This window comes from Rhopalosiphum padi, chromosome 2, assembly GCF_020882245.1.
Source record: "Rhopalosiphum padi isolate XX-2018 chromosome 2, ASM2088224v1, whole genome shotgun sequence".
Lineage (NCBI taxonomy): Eukaryota > Metazoa > Arthropoda > Insecta > Hemiptera > Aphididae > Rhopalosiphum > Rhopalosiphum padi.
This window is the reverse complement of record NC_083598.1, coordinates 14,287,617-14,311,783: the sequence shown is the minus strand read 5'-3', so window position 1 is coordinate 14,311,783 and position 24,167 is coordinate 14,287,617. Positions and strand designations below refer to the sequence as shown.

The 24,167-nt window shown below is 26.4% G+C and overlaps 1 protein-coding gene across 5 annotated transcripts in view; it reads right to left on the bottom strand.

Moving 5' to 3' along the window:
• Positions 1-23,547, bottom strand: part of LOC132920083 (E3 ubiquitin-protein ligase goliath) — a 54,116-nt gene extending 30,569 nt beyond the window's left edge. For 2 of the 5 annotated variants that reach the window (XR_009660690.1, XM_060982150.1), the window contains exons 1-2: positions 22,419-23,546; positions 7,265-7,400 (exon numbers count right to left, since the gene is read on the bottom strand). Coding sequence is in view for 2 of the 5 variants with exons in the window: in XM_060982150.1 (XP_060838133.1) it covers positions 7,265-7,400; positions 22,419-22,869 (587 nt within the window). In the remaining 3 variants the exon portion in view is untranslated. Of the gene's footprint in view, positions 1-7,264; positions 7,401-22,418 lie in introns of all 5 variants that reach the window. The other 3 variants (XR_009660691.1, XR_009660692.1, XM_060982151.1) reach the window with 3 other exon arrangements.
• Positions 23,548-24,167: the final 620 nt, after the last annotated feature.

Sequence of the window (24,167 nt, the reverse complement as noted above, 5' to 3'; positions counted from 1 at the left end):
TTTGTTTTTTTTCGGTTTCAGTTCCAATTAGATTTTTCAAAAAAAAAAAAAAAAAATCGGTACTAATTCCGGTTCCGGTTCTTAAAATTACAGAATTGAGGTTCCGGTTTTTACCGGTAAATACCGTTATTTAGAAGTATATTTTTTTTTCAAAAAGAAAAAAAAATGATTATCAACATCATACATATTATCTAAAATTATAACTTTCTTAATGGGTTAGTTGTATGTTTACTATTTTATTTTAAAAACGTCAAAACAAATTTAAAAAAATAAGATTTGTTGAATCATATTTTAAGAAGTTTCAAGTTAAATAATAAATAATAAAAATAACGTTATTCAATCCGCACTTTAAATTGATTGAACACTCGGCGATTCGAACGCTCGCCTCCGTGCGTTTCAAACGTCGCGATTTTAAAACGCGAACGAGCTTACACATTAGGCGTGTTGCACGCGTTTTACACGCGTTTCTCAAAAATAAAAAGTGCGCTAAAACTTAAAAATTAAAAGTTCGCCAATACTTTGTATTTCGTGATGCAGGTACTAATCTTGATGTTACTATTCATCGTGCATGACATACAACATAATTTTTGTTTCAATTTTAATTTATTTATTTTTAAAAATGGAAATATTAAATTATATTAAAGCTGCGTGTGTTATTTTCGCACTACACGAGGAACACAAACGTAAAAAAAGAAAATAAGAAAGTTAAAAGACGACATTAAGTCCATCCTCTGAATCTAAAAATGCCAGAAAATGGTCAGTTTCAGGTAACATTTATGACTCTACGCAGAGAGTTTTTTTTAAATATTACCGTTTGTCTATAACATTGTTTGATGAGTTGGTAAGTAGAAATATATAATTATTAAATATAAATATTTTTTAAAATAAATTAAATGTTTTATGATTTTACGTTATTATAGTCATTATTAACATTACTTAACACTTTTGAATACCTTATGTAACTAAAATATTTGTTCAAAATGTATACAGCTAGTATGCACTAAATAGTAAATATGATATTAAATGTGATTTATGATGTACAACACTAACTAAAAACCAAACATTCCTTAGCAAATATTTTATTGAAGTTTTGTAACTAAGTTTTATTTTTACACTCAACAATATGTAATAACAATTAATTTTTTTTTAAGATATCACTGGTAGGACCTATTTTTTCAAAACAGCATACTATCACCAGAAGAACGATTGACCGTGACACTGAGGTAGATAATTTTTAAATAAAAATAAAGAATGTAGACATAATAATTATTTTTTAATTTATTAACTTTTATTTTAAAAAGACATTTTATTTTTAAAAATGTTAATAATTTGGTTTTTGAGTAGAATACATTTCAGAAGGGGATGGTTGTGAAAAATTGCTTGATTCATCATTTACACTTGGCGGAGAAGTAATTGTAGAGCTTATTATATTTTTAGGTACATTTTGGGAAGTATACTGATGAGGAGTAATATTAAATTGTAACATGTGTGACAGTGGCCTTTGATAAGAAATAGATGAAGGACTATGAGGATAATTATTTGTGGCGTAATGTTGTTGAGAAAAAAACTCGGAGTAAGGTTGTTTATTTGATGTATTATAAGCATAAGTAGAGGTTACCGAAGAGTTTTTTACTCGTTGTAGGTACGGCATTTAAAAATTCAACATATAGCTGAGTTATTTGGTCTTTGTTCAAAGATTTTATTTGAGGAAGTAATGACATTAAAAAAGACTTTTCCGGGTCTTCTGGTATCCTTTGTCGATTTTCTAATATTTTTAGTAAAGAAGATCCAACATTTTCAGTCTTTGGATTTTTTTTTAATTACTTTCAGTTCTTCAAAAATATATTAATTATATATAATTTATAATTTAGATTGTTGAATTATGTTTAATATTAATATATTATTATTTATTGTATGTATATTTTGTTTATACTGTTTGTCCGAAAAAACAGAGTACATTTTATTGAATATATTGAATGTATCTTATTCGAGCGTAGTATACCGTAAAAAAAATTTATGAGTGTGTGAAGTTTAAATTTGTAAAAATCGGATAATTTTTTAATATAATTTAGTACAATTTTTAAGTATAATATAATCATTACAATTTACAATAGCAAATAATACCTTTTAATAATATTAACAAAATAGTTGTCTTAGTTTAAATATCTAATTTCGTCCAAATTTAAATTTAAACATAGGTCATTAGCTATGCTGCCACTGAGGATGAAGTCTAGTCACGCCTTTGAACTTAATATAACAATAAAAAACTGTGTTTATATATTTTTTAGGTTTTACGGCATACTTATCAGAAAGATTGTTCTAAATGTTCAATCTTTAGCTATAAAAACTCAACATTTAATACATTTGCAACTACTAAATAATTTTCAAATTTTCGAGATTTCGATGAACTTTGTAAAATTTTGAACTTTAAAATTTAAATACTTATAAAAATCGTGCCTATGCATCTTTAATATTTTTAATTACTAATAACGTCTTGTGAGGAACCTTGTATTTAATTTTCAAACTTTTTGACCCAATAAAAAAATAACATTGATATTTATAGAAAAAAAATATTTAAAAAAAAAATTAAAAATTAAAAATGTCTTAGAGTATCTCAAAACGAGTTAAAATATTTTGAAAATGTTATCATGTATAAACATTTGGTAAAAATTTCAAGTCGAAAATCCTTCAATCAGAATTCTTTAATTTACGGCTGAATATCCAATAACAAAAAAATTTAAACTTCAATCGCTCGTAAAAAATTAATTAAACTTTCAACTAGGTATTTTATGGCATTCAAACTTATTTTCATTTCATTGTTTGACTTTTGAATTTAATAAAAACAAAATGAAATTAAAAAAATAATTATAGAGAACAAATATTTATTATTATATAGTTGTATACTTATGTATAGTATGTATATATACTATATACAATAATAATGATAATAATTAAGGCTGTGAATTTAATGCTATTAGCCAATTTATCTATTGGCTATTATTAAACTTTAAGAAATAATCATAACAAAGAGTTTTACAAACTGACATCGAGGTGCTGAATAACAATAATTATTACTTATACATTTTTATTTTGGTAACTGCTCATATTTTATCTTTTTCTGGAACTGTTAGATTATAGAAATATAAAATTATAAATACACGTATACATTTACAACATCATCAAATTTAATGAAATATTATTACATATTACCTAAATATATAAAATAGTTTAATATTTAATTGGAACTTTTGGAACTAAAAAAAACCGGAAAAACCCGAAAAATTTACTCCCAACAAATATTGGTTTCGGTTCCTAAAAAAATCCTAAAAGGGTTAGGGTATATGGTTCTGGTTAAAATACCGGTATTTTTAATTTCGGTTCCAAGCCCTGATCTGCACATACACATATATAATAATTTATAAATTGTAAGTAATACATAAATAATAGGTATCAATATAGATATAGTAATAAACAAATTAAATGACCAAAAACGATTGTATGGTGTAAATATCGCAGGAAGTTAGAGGATCTAAATTAAATGTATAATTTATTGGTACTTACACTACTTAGTAAAAAGTGTGGTTTAAATCCGTTATAATATTACATTATAATTTATTATCGATGTGTGTCATAATTTTGTGTTTACCTCAGCGTTGATAAATCTATTAATGTTTAATAATGTTTGGCGTTGAACGGATATCAAGAATTATATTAAAAAGTTGAAATTGTATCCATGATTAAGCTTCAAATAGGCAATTGCCAATTGGTGTAATATTTAATTAGTTAGGTATAATGTCTATATTTATAAATATAATAATAATAACATTTTTAACATATAAATATAGCACTTGACTACCTAATCAATAATAATCATATTATTATTTTGAACAATTAATAAATTTGTTAAAATTTCTCTGCCAATATATTTCAATTGTAGTTATTAAACAAATAATATGGTACATTTAATATGAGTGTTATTACAGTTTAAAATTAAAAAATACAAAAATCTTAGAAAGTTTTCAAAATAATTCCTATTAATTTTAGAATTGAACAATGTTAGAAATAACACTAGACGCGTATAACATAGGCATGTACCTACTATGATAACATATAATATACTACTTAATTATTTATCAGTAGTACTTAAACTGTTAATAAAAAAATTTCAATGAGGTATTTATGGTTAAAATTTAAAAATAAGTTAAATTAGAACTTGATTATCTTGACAAAAAATGAAAATATTAAAAAACAATTTGGACATTGCACAGAAAATATTCTTTTTATAAAACGATATAGGCTTTTTGCTTTTAATTGAACCAAAGAGTTTTAATTATAAAAGTACAGAATACATTTGTTAATGCATCATGTGCTAGACAGACGAAGAAAACAAATATTGATGTTAGACGGACTCTAAAACAAATTACGCCAGTAAACGATTAAATAGGAATATTGTATTTTAATAAGTTGTATTTGAACTTAAAATCTTTAACCAACTTATTAGAGCCCCAGTAAATATGTGATACACATAATTAAATATTAATTTTTTTTTAATGAAAAAGAGTTTTTACACCTAATTTATGGATCTTATCGGTTTTTTTTTAAATTTGGGTACATAGGTTGTTTTTTTAAGTTAGCTGTAAATCGTAATGAAATATTAAAAATGCACGCGGCAGTGATAATGATATTTTCAAGGCACATAACATTGTATGGTTTATTAATTAATATTGATGTATACTAAAGATAGTAATTTATAAATAATACATATAGGTATAGTTTAGCAAAAATTAGATGTGTATGACGTGTGTGTTTTTGTCACGGTCAGCCTGTGTGTTTATGACTTGTGAACATCGACATATTATTGGCGTGAGAGATGAGCCCGTGTTCATATTTTTTGTTTTCATAAGTAAAATGTTTGTTTATTTTTGAAGGAAATTGTTCTACTTCTTTGATATTGCCCGATATTGCCTTTGCATTTATTATATTATGCGTTTAAACTATTCTGTCATTGTCATCGTAATCGTTTGGACAGTGTAGTATTGCTTAGCCAAGCTGGTATTTATCAATTGGTTTAGTAAAGTTGTAAGTTATAATGTAATAATAACAATGCTATAATAATTAATACATGCGATGTTATGTCAAAAATTAGTTCCAAGTTCAACTTACCATATTACTAACAGAAAGATAAATTAATTTAAAAGTATCATAATAATAAATGTATTTTTAAATTTAAAATATCCTAAGAAATAGAGACAGAGAATAGCTTAGAATTGTTTTTGCGTGCAATAATTTATCACTGAATTAAAATGTGAAACAACATCCACTATAGTAATATACTCAATGACGAGGTGCATTCGAAACCTATTATACACATTAGAAGCGGGTCAGAAGTAGGTTCCTTGATATTTTTCAATTTATTTTTTTGATTTATTCATTTAAAATCTTAGAGCAAACACAATATATGTATAATGTATATAAAATACATATGACCTAATCTATGTATAGATTACCCATATTATATTATTGTTTATTATATTTATCCATAGATAAAATTGTTTTCTTTTGGTGTGTGAAAGATAATAAAAAAGGAAAATTAATTCATAATATTAAGACACTAAACATTTAACACACTATTAGGATTAAAAAAAGGCATGATCTCCATACATAACTAAATTAATTATCTTTAAGTAAAATAAAGTAATGAGTGATGACTAATAATTTAAAATATTAGGTAATTAATATTACCTAAACTTTAATAAGTTTAAACTTTAGTGAAACCAACTTATTTTTTAACATCTCTATTAAAGAATTAACTTAATACAAATAAAACTTTGTGCGCCGTGTTGGATAACGTGCTCAAAAACAATATCATAGTAGGTAATTATTTAATTTAGTTAATCAAAAAATGACCAATAAGGAAAGTTATTAGTAACTTAAAACTTTATTACTTATTAGTAAAAATATATTTAATTTTAATTTTTAACTAACATATAAAATATTATGACGACAATATAAATTACATAAATAATTAATAATTTATTAATGGATTTATATTTACTCGGCAGTTTAAATTATTTTTTGAAAACAGTAAATATAAATCTTACGTTCAAAATTCAAATCAATGAAATTGATGACTATACTTTAATAAACATTAAAAGTGAAGAGCTTAAAATTTGTTTTAAATACAAATATATTTTTTTCCAAGCTTAGAGAGATGATTATAATAAACGATAACAATTACTTACAATTTAACACATAAATAATAATAAGTTTGGTAATTTTTGAAACCACGCATCTTACGATATGAAAATATACTAGTAATAATTTTATACTTGTACATAGAATAAATCTAATACCTAACTAATTAGATTCGAAATATATTATTGACTGCTTAATAAATAAGAATTACAATGAGAAGTATAGTGGACAAAATAATACTATGATACAATTGGATGTGTGAATTGACATGGTCAAATTCACTATATGTTCAAGAACTCGCATTAGTTCAATTTCTTTGTCTATTCATCCGTGACTGAAATTAATTTTACACGTGTCTTTTTAGTTTTTATCGATTATTCTCTTATTATTTCCTTATCAATATATATTATATACTTATGGTATAACGTATAAGCAATGACATTTTTCCGTTTTCTTGTATTATAGCGTCGTGGGAAAATGAAAAAAAACTACATGATGACTCAACCGATATAATATATAAATAATGTAGGTAATAGATTTTTCGTTGAATTATATTATATTGTGATTTTTACTGATATGTTATTTAAGAAGAAAAACGTTCTTAAGACAAGTTAGGGTTTATTAAAATTTCAACTATTCCTAAATTATGTATTTTATTTTAAAAACCGTATTGAAAATAAACCATTTTTTTTTTGTAAATAGTAAAATGAAGTATTAATTTTTATTTGGTAGCCCTAAGTTACCTAATTAAGTTAACAAGAAATATATCCTTGAGTTACAAGCAAGACATTTAAATGTATAGAATAAACAATATTATTATTTGTTGTACATTATAATACGATCAAGTATCAATGCTAACTAGATATACCTCATACCTAATCATAAAATATTATACATATATATTTTACTCAGTAGGATATTACTTTTAATAATAAATCATATTGTTGTCCCTGTGTATTAACAATAGGATCTAACACCACAAAATCAAATTTATAACAAATCGTATATAAATATATGATAAAAATTCAATTAGTATATTATATAATCCAATGGAGTTGTATATAAATACCTGTTAATGTTACCGTATGGCCTGGTGCAATGACTGGCTATTGTGATTTTTACCATTACCCTCCTGGTCATGTCATCCAGCATTCGGGCCATGTCCTCGCCCTTCCATTTATACGTGAAAACCGCACTGATATTTCCTACGACAAAATAAAGTCAAGGTTATTAAATATGTATAATTTTACTACACTAAATTTAGATATAGTGTTCCGTGGTGATTGCAAGTTTTAATTAAATAACTATATAGTAGTTGCCAGTTTATAAGAGGTTATACTGGTTATAGAAAAAACTTTGTGACAACATCGTCTGATGGATTTGCATTATTTCATTTCCATTGCTTATATATTTACAAGATGACCGGGCGTGCCACCGTATTTAATCGTTTTCTCATATGTCTATAACACAGGTCAACGCGGTGGCTCACTATATATATTATTATTATTTTTATTGTCATTTGCCTTTTCATTTTTTAGATAACAAAAGGACTAACGATAATACAACAAACTAACCAAAACGAAATAGTAGTTTGGATGTAGGTCATGGCTAATACTCGTGTAGTAAACACGTAATATAATCGCGCATGTGTATTTTACTGGACCACGGCGAACTCATGTTTATTTTTATTATTGCTTGTAACCAATTTTGTATAGAACTGCAAGTTCGATTAGGTTTGGGATTTAACACGTGCGACGTGCGTGGTTAAGAAATGATATTTCGTGCGTGTCGATAACCGTTTATAGCTGAAAATTTGAAATGGACAATTAATGTGATAGATAAAGTAAGATTCATACTAAATTTCATTTGTTTTTATAAAGTAAATCCGTTTCAAAACGAAATCATTGTTATTAAAGGATGAACAATTATAGGTTTATATTATATTCGAAGTAAAAATGTTTTATTTGAAATTTTTAAAATTAGAACGAGTAAAATAAATTAGAACATAACATGAATAAGTATGAAACAAACTTAGATAGAGTCTCTCACATTCACTGACATCGTTTTCTCACTATGATCACTATATGATCTAAATCTAAAAAAATTAATCTTAGTAAATTATTAAACAAAAATAAGACGATAAATGTGTCGGATATTGATAAAAATAAATTATTTATTTTATTTCATACATAAAATTATTTTTTAAATTACCTCCGCTAATCCTTCCAACAAAATAATAGTTATAACTTTACAAACGTTTCAGTCAATATGTCTTCGAGTAATCATCAAAGTTCCGTAGTTTGTTTCAATTGTATCTTTTCATTCAAATCTAAATATAAAGATAATAGATGAAACTGCTACAATTTACTACCTAATATTTCGCTCAAAACTTATACTCACTCAATTCATCTTATTACAAGAGTGATGTTATGCAATACACATTTGGAAAGTTTGAAAAGATGATTAAACTGGAATTGTTACAGAGACCTACTGGTGTAAATTAAGTTAATTAAATTAAGGGCGTCTTAAGTTAAGTTTTATTATTGTCAATTCTATTGTTTCTTTTAATATATTTACCTGATGTACATTTAATATATACACACTGTAAAAATTATAAATCAAGTAAGATTAAAAAAAAAAAAAACAATATTAACTTATTAAATTTATGAAATTAATTAATTCAAGTAAGTAATATTTAAAATATGCAGTAAAGCTCTACTAATAAAATGGCATTTTTATTGATAATTTTTAGGGTGATTGATTACATAAAATTGTTTGAATATTTTTTTAAATAAATACATAATAAGCCTACCCTTTAAACATTTAATTTTATTTATTACAAAAATTGTCAATATGTAACTAATTATAAATATATTACAATAACGTAATACCAGAAACTCGAAATGTATTTATTTTTATTTTTCACGCTTGAACCGCATAAACCGAATAAGAGTTTACTGACCGCGTATATAATTTTTACAAGCTATATTGTGACCATGTCCGTTGATCACATCAATATATGTTGACATCAGTAGACTCACTTAAGAATTCTGCATCGTTGTTCACGCAACAATAGAAATATTTATAACTAGAATAATAAGCATACCGCTGTTATAACAGATTTAATTTAATATAATTTTAAACAAATTTGAAATTATAAATCAAAAAATATAATAAATATTTATTATTTGTACCGTTAGGTAAATACATTTACAAAATATTTAATTATACTGTAAGTAGCTAAAAAATACTAAATTTATTTCTATCTAAAATGCAAATAATAATAATATGTACTAAGTATTTCGTTATAACCATAACTAAAACAAGCAATTAGAAAATATTTCAATAGTCCTTATAATAGACTTCAAGATGTATAATATTTAATGATAATATTTTTTTTTTTCGTTTAAATATTAAGTAAATTTAATTCTTAACAAATTAAAATATTTTACATTATAATTGTATGGGTATTAGGTATCTAAAAATATATTTATTTCAGTGATAAACAGTGGTTATAGTATGACGTAAAAGTAATTGCAATTCACTGATATTTATATGAATAAGCATTTGCCAATGGTCGACTAACAATGTAGACTATACCTATTGAGAAAGAGAATACGACATGACTGTGAGTTTTAGTAAAATAAATCGTGCAAATCGAATCGCAACGAATTATGATTTGGTAAATTGTCAGATAAGCATTTTGTTGTGAACTCTACAGCGACTCGCAGATAAAAATAGTATATTCTTTACATTGAACGTTTTCTCCATACACGTCTTTAATTGACTTATTATGATTATATTAAGGACCATAACTGTTATGAAATGAAAAACAAAAATATGTTTACATTGAAATATATTAAGATCTAAGGCTTAATACAAACGTCAGCATTGAATTAATATAATAATGAAGTAAAGTATAATTTATTAGAATATATTTAAAAAAAATGTACATAATTAGTGTTTCTATTTAACATAAATATTTATAATTTATTTTCTAAAAAGACAATAAAATACATTGTTATGCACTTAAATGTATTTAGTTATTACAATTTATGATTAATGAGAGATAACTATTTGAATAAATGTCTATTTTCAACGTTTATAGGTATATTTGATATATGTTGTTATATTGATATAAAATATAATTTTTAGTTAAATATTTCAACTGATTTATAAAGTTCCATAAACGAGTATATGTTTATTTTATAGGCTTGTACATTTTCTATATGTTAAAAGAACTAATTATTATTGTACTATATTTTATGTATAGTTTATGTATAGATCGTAGTTATTCTATATATATATATATATAAAAAATGAAATACAATTTCATATTTTTTTTTAAATTAACTAAGAAATTTAGAAAAATAAATATCTAATAACGTTAAGGTTTTGTTAATCTCAAGAGATGCATATATGCATAATATTGCATATACTATATGATTTATTGTATCTATAAGTATATATGTACCTTAGACGAAAAATGCATAAAGATGAAATATCTACATACTTTTATAACTTTCATAAGAGCCATCATTATATTATTCAAAACAAAATAATACTAGCTTATAGCATTTAGTAATAGGTACTAATATATTAGGTATAGTTTTGTTATTATGAAACTATAAACAAGCATTTGAAGTTATTTTATAATTTTAAATTGTACGCAGTTATGCACAGTATCTAATGAGTTTTATGTGCATAGCTTTAAACATTTTTTTCCTATATTAATTATAATATTGAACATAATCGATACAATGTTTATACGTAGAATACCTATGTTTTTACTTTTTACTAATAAGCACAACGTTAAAGTCGTTTGTTGTTTTGAATTATTATCTCTTTCAAAGTTCCAAAACACATATTACATTAATAATTTATTCAAACGAACAGTTTAAACTTTTTTTTTGTGTTTTCATATTTGCAAATAAAATATCTTGGATTATTGAATAATCAACTAAACAAATATTAACATGAAAAATCGATTATAAATGATCATGGAATTACTAAAGAAATCATTGTTTTGTACTTTCTGTTTTTAAACTCTCGTAGTTTTATGAGTGTCCGGCGTCCGCATTACGTTTTGTATAGTTCTGCAATGATATACCTTTGTTGCTATTTTACTGCGTATATTATATAATTAAAATTTATATTCCGTATATTGAATAAATATTATTTATTGTGTAAGACAAAAGAAAACGCGACAAGAATAAATTCGGACGATTCGTTTGATAATAATGTTTTATAAAAAAAATCTAACAGGCGATGAATAATAATTGAATTATCACTCAGTAGAAATTCAAATAAAAATTACCTCAACTATTTTATATTTAAAAACACACTAAACAATACGTAAGAACTTAATATATATAAATTATATTATATGTGATATTTTTAGAATTTAGATATATAGATGATAGTTTTTGTGTACTAGCGTCATGTGCAATGGGTCGTTAGAAATACTGAACAAGTATATCTATGTTTAGTCATAAGGTATATAAATATTATATAAAAAAAAAATATATGCTAATTAATATATTATGTAATGCTATAACTAGTTATAATAACACTGTCTAGATCACTCTAAAGACAATAAATAATTTTGATTATTCTAAGCATACCATAAAAACATGGTTATATTAAATTGAATTATGCGGAAGCCGGATAGACAACTAACATTGCCACCTTGAAGTTCCAAATCAAGGTATTTAATAGATGTTTAAATGTATAATGTACTTATGTAAAATGTGTAATATATAATATAATACAAGTATATCTTAAACTATAAAAAATTACTGAAAACTATTTTGAAATTGGAAACTATAAAAACAAATAATATAACTTGTATTTATAAGTTTATATCTTGTATAATATATTGGCGTATTGTAAACTTAATCGTATAAAAACTGTATTATATAGAGTAGAATAATTTCCTACTAAACTGTAATTAATGAAATATTGAAATATATTATACTAGTAACTAACATGCATAGTTATTAAATTTAACATGTTTGTTCATGACGAAAAAAAATAAAAAAACAAAGCGTTAAAGTGAGAGACTTAGATTCCCTACCTTTAACAGCGTTTATTGATTAAAATGCTTCTTTTTTAAACTTATGTTCTTAAAAATGTACGTTGGTACGCAGAGGGCTTGAAGATAATTTCTCCTCTATTTAAAATAGGTAATTATCTATTTTCAAAATGTTATTACTATAGATTTATTATTATATTTTATTAGTTTGATAAAAATGATTGACCAGTGATTCTTGTCGTAGACGCGTAACAACTAACAACCCATAGAATACAATTTTATCTTTAAAAAAAATTATTATGTGTAAATGAAGTCTTAAGGTAAATGTAATTAATACTTCTGATATTTATAATATATGTAATTTGTTAATATTCAAGAAAATGGAATCGATGGATCGATGGAAGCGAAAAAAGTATTTTGGTTCAGAAAACTAATGAATAAACTAGGGCAAAATAAAATAAAATTTACAGTATGCTTTTTAATTTTGTGTAACTTTAAATACTGATTAATATAAAGCATAAATTAGTTATATAATATTCTTAAAGAAGATAAGGAAGTTAAACACAATAACTGACAAAAATATTTTATTAGGACAACTTAACAAAGTCGACAGTTATTGACTATTGTATACGTACAAAAACATATAACAATTATCAATCTCCTATTTAAATTATATTAGGTAATGTATTTTATATCATTAGATTATAATAAATAATAAGTAAATATTTTATAAATATAGATATTATGAAATAATCTGGTTCAACCAATTTTTTCTACATTTTATAGAAGTATTTTATAGTGAATAAATTTATACACGAAAGTATACATGTAAAAGTATGGGATAAAATTTTAAATAAAATTAAATCATCATAATTCTGATTGATTAGTTAAAATGAGAATGATGTGAGACTGTTTAATGGAATAAATTCTGAGGTAAGCCATAATGAGGTAATTTAAATCTTCTGTATAAAATATTAACATTCACCTTCATCCTCCAAAATGCAATTCTTCCATATTGATCACATTATTATCTAGGTACAATTTATTCATTTCAGAGTTAACAACTCATATACATGGTATTATTAAAATGAGGAGTTACACGTTAAATTCTTAGCTTGTAACATCCTGCTACGTATTTCTGGTATTTACAATGAATAAATACTATAATAATAATTAATTTCTAAAATAAATTGAAGATGTATGTTAAAAATAGTTTTAAATGTTATATATTATAAAAAAAATTAGCCTATTATTAATGAACATTACTAGAGCATTCTAATTAGCTATAGAAATTGTGTTTATATTATTCACTAGTTAAATTGTGTTAATGCTCAATTATTTTATACATTTTTTTAACTAGGAAAGGTGAAGATTTGAAATTTATACAAATATTGAATTTTTGTATCTAAATATTAGTAAGTAACCCATCTTTTTTTTTATCTACTGTAATTGGATATTGTAATTGTATCCTACATAATCACTAAAAGCTAAACAGTATACTATATGTACACAGTACACTATTATCACAATAGATGGCACTGAACGTATATTATATTGTTTCTCATGTATATTATCGTTCTATTTATTAAGTTATTCGAACTTTCTTTTCACAAAAAACTTTCTAACGAACTTATCAATACCATACGATCCATAAATGTATTAATTCTGCAAGCAAACATCAAAATTTACTGGATATAACTATGAAACGTTAGACGAAGGTCCACCGATGAGGTGACGACCGGGACAAAAATACATATACGCTTGCAATAAAGCCACACATACGTTATTTATAATCAACTACTCCTCAACATTGAGAAATTTGCATACATACCATTGCATTCAATAATCTAATTACTAAAAATTGGTCCATTATATGGTAGTTAAACTCAGTGGTGTATTTAGGCCTGGGTCAACGGGGCATAGGCTCCGAGGCCTCCTAGTTAAGTCCAAGTTGGGAGGCCACAGGACCTGTACCATTACATTAAAGAGGGCCTCTAACTTTTAAAGGTCCCAGGGCCACTAAGTTTCATGCTACGCTACTGGTTAAACTTGAAGAGCTTTTAATCAATCCTCAAAAAATCGTCACCAAACATCTTTTCTATAAAAGATTGATCTTGGATAATAAACCACATTTCCGTATATAAAAAATAAAAACTTTACCTTATTACAAATTTTATTCATTGTCTATTAAGATCAATTTTTGATAGTCTTCATATAAAAATAATTTTATAGAAGGTCAAAAATTTTATAGTGACTATTAACAATGTAAAACGACATCATTGCATGTAATGTGTCTTAACATTTCCTTAAATGTATTAAATTGACTTATGAAATATTTTGATAAAATTCCTTTTTTTTTTTTAATAGTTTTATATTTATGAATACCTAATTGTGATCAGTGATTAGTGAATATATTATTTTGTATTATGATAAAAGTATTACATTATTTTCTATTAACAAATAAATATTAAACTTGTAAGCAATGTACACACCGTAATAGTTATAATTGTATTATAAACAAAACATGAATAATTTTCTTAATTATAATATTTATTTATTTATACCTTCTTGCCCACTTCTTTTAAAAATTATTAACTATAACTAGGTATACGAGTATAAATATAATCATTTATTCTTAGACAAAAACAATCGTTACCTCAGCTCAGAGTTTATTTTTTTAAATTACAATTATTACATTTTTAAGAACTCATGACATTTTCAATTTAAATATTTTATAAGTGTACAATTTAATTTTATAAAGTTTATCAAGTTCAAATTATTTGTCTGCTTTGTTGAGAATCATTTTTTTTTGTATATAACGATTTATTTAATTTATTGTATACATATTATATGCAGCAGTAGCAAACTCTACAATTTGTTTATAATTTATTTTTAAAATATAATGGAAGTTGCTACTGACGCAAGCAGTTTATAGAAAATGAGTAATTTTTATTTTCAGTCAAGAAATTAACCACTTTTACTATGAGTAAAATATTTTGTATGTACCTAATACTTTTTTACACATAATGTTTAAAAAGAAAAATATTACAATTATTATTTCTTATTAATTTTTTAGATGGCTTCAAAGAATTTTAAGTGGTATAGCCCTCTGATTTTCTGCTTTAAATATTTTTTTGTATACGTTATATTTATTTCTTTCTACACATCTTAATTAATTTACATAATCTATCTAAACAAAATATATATTTTTAAGAATTAAAGTCTAACGAATAATGATCTAATATTTAAACGTAGTAACTAAATGCGATAGGAATATTATAGATAATATTGTATGATTCAAATATAAATTCTGCGTACTTACTAAATGCAATCTGATGTAATTCATTGAGGCCAACTTTATACGATGGTTTTAAATTTTATCATATAATTAATATTAATTTATAACTATTCCTAACTATTTATAATATTTATAAATGTGTCAATGAGATTACAGCAGTTACACAGATGGTTTTAAGAGTAGAGTGTGTTAAAATTGTCGACTTCGTATGAAATATAAGCAATGAGATTTAAACAAAGGATATTATAATCTCTGTTTTAAGTTAAATAATTTGTTTAGAAGTTTTTTTGTTCTATTTGCACAGAAATAAACGTATAAAACAAGACGCACCTTTGGTTTTACCTAACCTAACCGAGGTCAAAATGCAATTTACTCATAAGAATTGAGAAGAATAGAATACAAATTATGTTTTGTTTTTAAGTATAATTCGTAAATAAGACGAAATCCATACGAAAATGATAACGATTGAAATTGTATTCACTTTAAGAGAACATTAATAAAGCATTAAAAATATAATTAAATTAATAAAAGAACATCATACTTACGAAGGTTCGTTAATATTTTTAGAGAACGGATAGAAAGGATGAAAATAAAAAGATAAACATTTTTCTCGATTATTATTATTTTAAGGTTACGACCTTAGACTTCCTGCAGAGATGTGTAAAATTTTAGCGGCCGACCTCGTTTTTCGGTTTTTATTTTGTTAACACAATTTAAATTATTTTTCCGTCCGCTTTATTTCGTTTGGTACAAAATAATAAACTACGAAAATAGATTGCTTGGCACTACAGACAAAACCTTGGCAATGGGGAGCAGCCAAAAGTTTCGTAAAACATTGTGTGTTTGATATCCGATTAGTATTATAAGCACGAAAGTGGTCGATAATTGTGTAAAATAAACTAATTTATGTTAGTGCCATTAAATATCTACCTATTTTGAAAATCGCACTATAATTTTTAATCTATTACAATTTATTATTATTGTATATAATAATATATACGATTATATTTATCAGAGTTTAAAAGTTTAGTATGATAAGGATTTACATATTTTGCATTGTTTATGAAAACATTTTTTTTTTATTTATTTCAAAACAAATATTTATTATTGTGGATGATTTTTTATAATTTTTTACTAAACGAAATAATTTAATATATAATATATCAATATTATATTAATAAAATAGACACATTTATTTTAATAATAAATATTTATATATTGTATATTAATATAAAGAAGAAACTTAACAAAAACTAAACCTGATAGGTTTCAATAAAAACATACATAAAGATGAATTAAATATTTGTATGACACTTCAAATATTTTAAGCATAGGTTTATCGTTAATTTTCGTATGGAGATAAAAATTTGTTTTCAAGACAGCTGATCTTTTGGCACATACGAAATCCAATAATCGTATCCGTATCAAAACTAGAATCCCTCATTGTGTTATGTAATTTTAAATCTGTCATGTTTACGTTATAAACTAACACTAATAACTCACACTGAATGGTCAAAACTTTTGATTAGCCGGAGACTTAGAGTAAAATTGTTTTTAAGAAAACAATATAATATGAATGCTAAATCTAGTTCATTTAAATAAATTAAATATTTTTATTGAACTATTTATTTAACCGTTAATTAATAACATGAAATAACATGAAAATACTCTCTTAAATACCTGATGTATTCTTGTATCAACCAATAAAAATATAATTATTAATGATTAAAACAGCCGTAAATTTAAATTTGTAATTTCTACCTAATGAGTATTTATATGTATACAGATTGATCATGATCTCAGGTAACACTAAATATTTCAGACCTATGGCCTTGTATTGAAAGTTTTTTTTTCAAGAGGGTGGTCTAGAAAGTACTGAAATGTACATTTTGTTATGATTCATTTTTGGACATTGAATTATAAATAATAATGTTAAATATTTAAATATTACATTTTTTATGTGATTTATTTGTATTTATTTAACTGCATTATATACATATGATTGAAGTATTTAATATTACCTGAAATTGTGATCACACTGTATAGTGTATATTATATAAATAAAAATATTTAATTGATTAGATTATGTACTAATATCCTATAGGTATACATAAGAAGTAGAGTAGAGATATAAAGATTGCAAAGCACTTCACAATTATTATTTCACTAAATAGATAATATATATTATGTACAGTTCTCATAGTCATATATACACACACATACATACACACACACACACACATATACTTTAGGTAACTTTGTTTAGTATAACATAGTTTATCAATATAAATAATAATATTAAAAAAGAAATTACAAAGAAACACAATCATATTATCTGTGCAGTCAATATAAATGGATTTTCAATACTTAATGAGTACTACGTATAACATATTATATTGTAGGTTTATTGTACTGTAAACTATAATAATACCAATATATATAATATGTATAATGTAAAAGTGAAATGATTAAAACATAAGATATTATGATAGCTTATGTAAAGTTATAAATTAATAACCACCATCCTATTAAGTTATTTATTTACGTTAAATTGTTATATAGGTATAGACGCACAGTGTTAGGTATATTGGGGAATGAAGATTGGGATATATTGCGTATAATCACTTCCCATATTTTGTTAGAGTAAATTCACTAAATTTACGATGGATGTATCCAGGTAAATCACCCGGATGTATAATATACCGTATTATAATAGTAAATATTATATTTTTATAATTTTCTACAATCACTTATCAGATGGTTGTTAGTACCTAGGTAGTTAGTAAATATTACCAAAATATTTTAAAAACTGAACTATAACAAAATACCCTCCGTTTATTCTTGTATATTGTAATATTATGTAATTATATGGGTATGACTATAAAATAGAAATAAATATTAACTTATTTCTTACCAACAAACCTTACCTAATTTTACAAATAATATAACATCACTCATCCATAAAAAAAACATCTACATTGTTTACTATGGATAAAAATTGTAGTATAATTATTAAATTCAAATAAATGCTTATAAAGGTAAAACTGCAGGTAAAGGACACCATGACACAAAATGGTAATTCATAGTAATTATTAAAAATAAAATCTGTTATGTTTCTATTTTGATTTTTTCAGTGGTAACATGATGTCCATTATGATAATAATTTTCAATTTGATAATAACAAGGACTTTATATTTAATAGATCAGTGGATAAATAGTAACAGTAATTATTATGTTGAAAATAATCATGGTTTGTGGTTAAATATGTATAATCATGATAGTTAAATTTTATCATTTGAATAATTCTGTGTCTTAGAAAATCTCAGCTATAATAATATAATAATGACACAGTAAATTGACAATAGGGTAAAGCCTAAAGGTACTTCAAAATGAGCTAAGAAAGTATAGAATTTAAAAGGCAGAGGGGGCTCTTTAAAACATGTAGACCCGTGTACGGTACCACCTTGATACTCCGTTGAAGCAGAACTCAATTTCATAAAAAAAGGACAGGGTGCTCAAATAGTGTATTAATAAAATAAGTATAGCTAGTATTAGTCATAATACAAACTAAATAAATTTCTAACTATTAATTTCTACCCATTTAAAAAAAAAAAATATCTAACATACTATTTGTGGCATTAGCAGTAGTGGTATTAAAGTATGTTTATATTAAGCAACGAATCCAAACGAATTTTGAATTTGGTACATCAAAATGTACCGATCACATAAGCATAACATGAAAGAAAGGCCGTTTTTTCAGAAATGGTAATATTTTCATTACTTGTCTGCAGGAAACCTCTAAATTCGGAACACTTTAAATAACGGACACTTTAATGGCTAGATTTTAATAATTTTTACTGTAATTATAAGTATAATATATTTTATTAAAATGTACATTTTTCATATTATTATAGTTTATCTTATCCCTCGTAGGAAATAGTCGTCTCATTCAATAACTGATTTTATTTTAAACAATAATTCATACAAGTATATATTATATGTAAATAGTATAAATGTACATATTATTCGTATTTTTTTATATATATGTATTTTGATATTTCTTCATTTACCTTCCCACCCTCGCAAAATATTAGAACCTTCAAATAGCGGGAAAAATCTTAGCAACCGATAGTGTCTAGTATTTAGACTTGAGAGTTTTAACTGTATTAATAAATTTATTTATTTTGCATTCAGCCCGTCATAACTATCGAACACACTGGATAATGAACACTAAAGAATAGTCTAAACACTCTAAACGGTGCTGTACACGAGTATTCGATAGATATTGAACGGTACAGACTTATTCGTCCTCCAGCGTTCACTAGCCTTCACTAGTGCAAAGAAATCATTGTGACGATGACGGGCCGAGTATAATATCCGAATGTCGTTCACATCGAATAGACATCATTTTATTTGATCTTACCACCGCTGACTCGAACAAGAACGAATTGCACAAAATATAGTATTCGCTTGTTCGGTACATTTTGATGTACCGAATTTGTATTCGTCCGCGTTTTATGCTTGATAGAAACGCATCTAATATTTTAATATTAAAGTATATCTGAACACAATTTACCGTTACCGCGTGTAGCGGCACCGCCAAGACAATAGAATTTTACCATCATCACTCTAATGTGGGTGGACCAACTTATACTCTTATATATGTATAATAATAATGTTTGAAAATTTTAAAGTATATTATAATTTTGATATTATCGGTCTCGCAACGTACAATTTTTATCGTTTTCGTGATTTTTTTTCTATAGACCGAAAACAATCTCCCTAAAGTACAAAATAAACTTATATCTACATAGTTCATATAACAAGGGATTAGTGGATATAATTATTTCGAGTAAAGCTATAACATTTTTCATTTACAAGTTTATCAAAGGTTTTTATCATTGTCACCTACTTATAAAGGTACGTTAAAAATACGTATACTTTCATTTATTTTAGCAATCATTGATTAAATAAAGTGGTCATTGGTGGCACTACAAATTATAGATATAAGTATTTAAATTAAAAATCAAGGGAATGAATCACCCATTAATAATAATAAAAATAATTAATTAAACATGAATTAACTATTTTATGTTTTTAGTGTACTATAAGAATAATCCATAAAAATGTTTTATTAAATAATTAATAGAAATATTCCTTACACGGGCATATTTTTAATAAAATATGTTAAACATTTTTATGATAGTAATTCGTATACATATTATATAAAGTTATTTACTTTAGTATGGACAAAACAAATATATTCCAAACACATAAACATTAAACATTTTTATATGTCAATGACTAATTTAAATTATTTTTAATAATTAAAAGGTCCGACATTAATTATAATACTCAGTTAATAACTAGTAGTAACTCAGTAGTAACTAGTAAGTATAGTATACAAGTCTCAATAATATTGTATTTTATTGATCATCATTAGTTTTGTTTTCGTATACTTTTATTCTAATTTGTTACTATTTTTAACCAATCGTTTGTTATATTTTGATAAGAACAACGAAATCCATCTATATTCTTACAATAATTAAGCTTAAAAGCATAACATAGAATAATACATTTTAACAAGTAAATATACATTATAAAAATATATTTATTGAGAAATAGATAAATGGTATTTTTATAGGATATCAAATCATAAAAATATTACGTTGTAAATATTATATTAATAATAATTATATAATTATTACAATACTTTTAGAAAAAGTGATTAATTTAAACACTGATAATAATATTGTTATTGGCTTATTATTGCTCGAAAGAGTAAAAAAAATAATACATGACGAATAAATGACGATAGTCGATAGGGTTAACTGTGAACACGATAATAATATAGCATTAATATTATATTATAGCAATATTGTTGTAGTCCGCCGATCGTCGATAATAATAATAATAATAATCTGGTTACGTGTAGTTTAGTCTACAATACACTATATATAATATGTACAAGTAAATAATGAATAATAAATTATTATGTATACTACAATAAGTACATAATATTTATAGATTATTCAGGTTATACATAAGTGTTTTCGAGTAGTGCGACGCACCTGAATGGTATTAAATATTATTATTATTAAAAACGGACATGCTCAACTACGATTCTCGAGTGCGAAGCTCATACGCGGGCGAACACGATTGACGGCTGTACCTATACTCCTCACCGTTGTAAAAGATTCGTTAATTTGTGTGTTTGTAAAGAGGACAGTGCACGGGGTTCCTGTATTATGAACTATTTCGTGCGTGGGTATTTATTTTTTAACATGTGGTATACGGTACCTATTCTGCAAGAGAAACACAAGAAGACATAATAAATTATAGAGGCACTGTATTAAATTTTGTCCGATCAATCTTGCTTGAAGCAGTTTGAAAAATTAGTCTGTAAATTGATGGTACAACATTGTAAAATTGTCAGTACTTTTATCAACCGTAAATTTAGGTATTTAAAATTTGCTATTTTTCTTCGCTGATTAAGTGCAGTGGATGTAATTATTTTGGAGCTGCAATTTTTCAAACGTGTGTAGAATCGCAAGAATAAAACATTATTTTGTAAAGGTGAACGAGCAAGGTCTTGTCATAATAAACCAATTGTTTTGTTTGTAGCGAATATTCTCAAAAATGCCAATCAATATAAGATTACATTATACGGTCTCTCGGGGAAACTGAAAAACTTCCCGTAAAACGGGTACCTATATACGACGTGTAACTTAAACGATTTAAAAAATATAAAAATTGCGATCTAATGTTGAGATGCCAACGTCGGGGACGAGACGAAATATATATTATTAAATCATAATTTGGTCGTAAACCAAGTGACTACGAATCGTAAGCACGAGTGTAGGTTTTACGTACTATTTATAAGGTACTCACTCGGATCAGAAGGCAAAAGCTTCATTTTGTCGAGGTCGGTGGCTTCGCGGTCGTTATAGACGATCACAGCGGAGGCGCCGGCCCGGCGCGCGTTGTCCACTTTTGTCTGAAAACTGCACTTGCCCCTGCGCACCAGCGCTATCCAAGGCCCGGAGTCAGGCGGCTCTTGGACACCATGCACCGGGGGCGCGCACCCATTGCGGTCGCCGTCCGTGCCGATCACGTGCAGCAACATCCCGGAGGCGGCCCCCACGTGATACTCGCCGAACTTGCCGATCTCCGATTTTTCCGTCTGGACCGCGACGCCCGTGGCCACGTCGTAGCTGGTCACGTTCAGGTATGCGGTCGTGTAAGAGTCGGCTGTCTCGTCGACGGTGGACGCGGCGGCCGGCCACGGGTCCGACGACGCGGCCACGCCGAGTAACGTCCACGCGGCCAGCATCGCGTTCATGGTGAGGTAGGTGTCCGCCGTTGTGGACGCCGATTCGTATTCGATTGGCTACAATTTAATACGACAGTACGTTGGTAACAATATTTTCGACGTCGAACTTACGCGCGGTCTTTTTTTTTTTTTAAAAGCGGGCAAACGAAAATCGATATTTTTCGACTGACCGAAATTACTTTTATTTGCTCGAAAATGGGTTAAGACTCTAATAATGGTGATGTGGTGGTAAACCGAAAATCTGACGGATGACCGGGAACTATACTACATCGTCGCGGATGCGACGGTAATATTAACGTTGCCGTGAAACCGATCGATCGAACTTGCTTTCTGAAGCTCTGTATGCGTTTTCACCGCTAACCGACGACTTTCCGTGAATAAAAGACGACCGTCGGGCATTCCGCGGCTGCTGTATAAGCGGCTGCCCAGGACTAATGTCGGTGAGCTATAACGATTTTTCGCGTCTAACGCTTAGTTAACTACGCAATCGCTGCTGTGGCAAATTCACACGTCCGCTGTGACTACACGACTAAATAACGAGATCGAGAAATCTTCGCCTAAAGCTCGAGCAAAACGATGGACCGCGGCGCGTGTCTCGCACACTACTGACGTTCTGTTATCGGGCTCCGCTGCACTAACGCAGTACGCGGGTGGCGCGACGTTGTTACGGGGACCCCGTTATTGTGGTGGCGGCGGCGGCGGCGGCAGTAGCTGCTGTTCTATACTGTAGTAGTTGTAGCGTTTTGAATAACAATAACAAACCAATGCAGCCAGCTAGAGTGACGTTAAAATACCGCCTGCGTTACCGTCACGTTCTCCGCTATCGGACCGTGCGCCCGTGCACGATAAAACACGAGCCGCCACATATTTTAAATTTAAACCTCTGGTAGTTTGGCCTCTGTCCGCCAAACATAATTTTATTTATTATAATATTATTCTTATGTCATTGTAACGATTTGATGTCCGTATAAACTATAAGACATTAAACTCATTAAATTATCAAAATCGGTGTAAAATCAATGTATCGATGTAGGGACCAACAATCGGTGTATAAAATATAATATTGTATTAGATAATATCGGTCTATTCACTATAAACTATAATATCGTGCCGAATGAATTATGAAAATATTAATATCACTACTCAGACGATATAGATATGATATTTTGGTTCATTTTTTCTTATTATACCTACGTAAATAAGTCATTTGTTAATGATAGTTTGAATTACCTACGTCATTTTATGATGGCCTACACGGCCGCATGTTTTAAACGTTACAACTTACAAATTACAATATTCAAAATTCA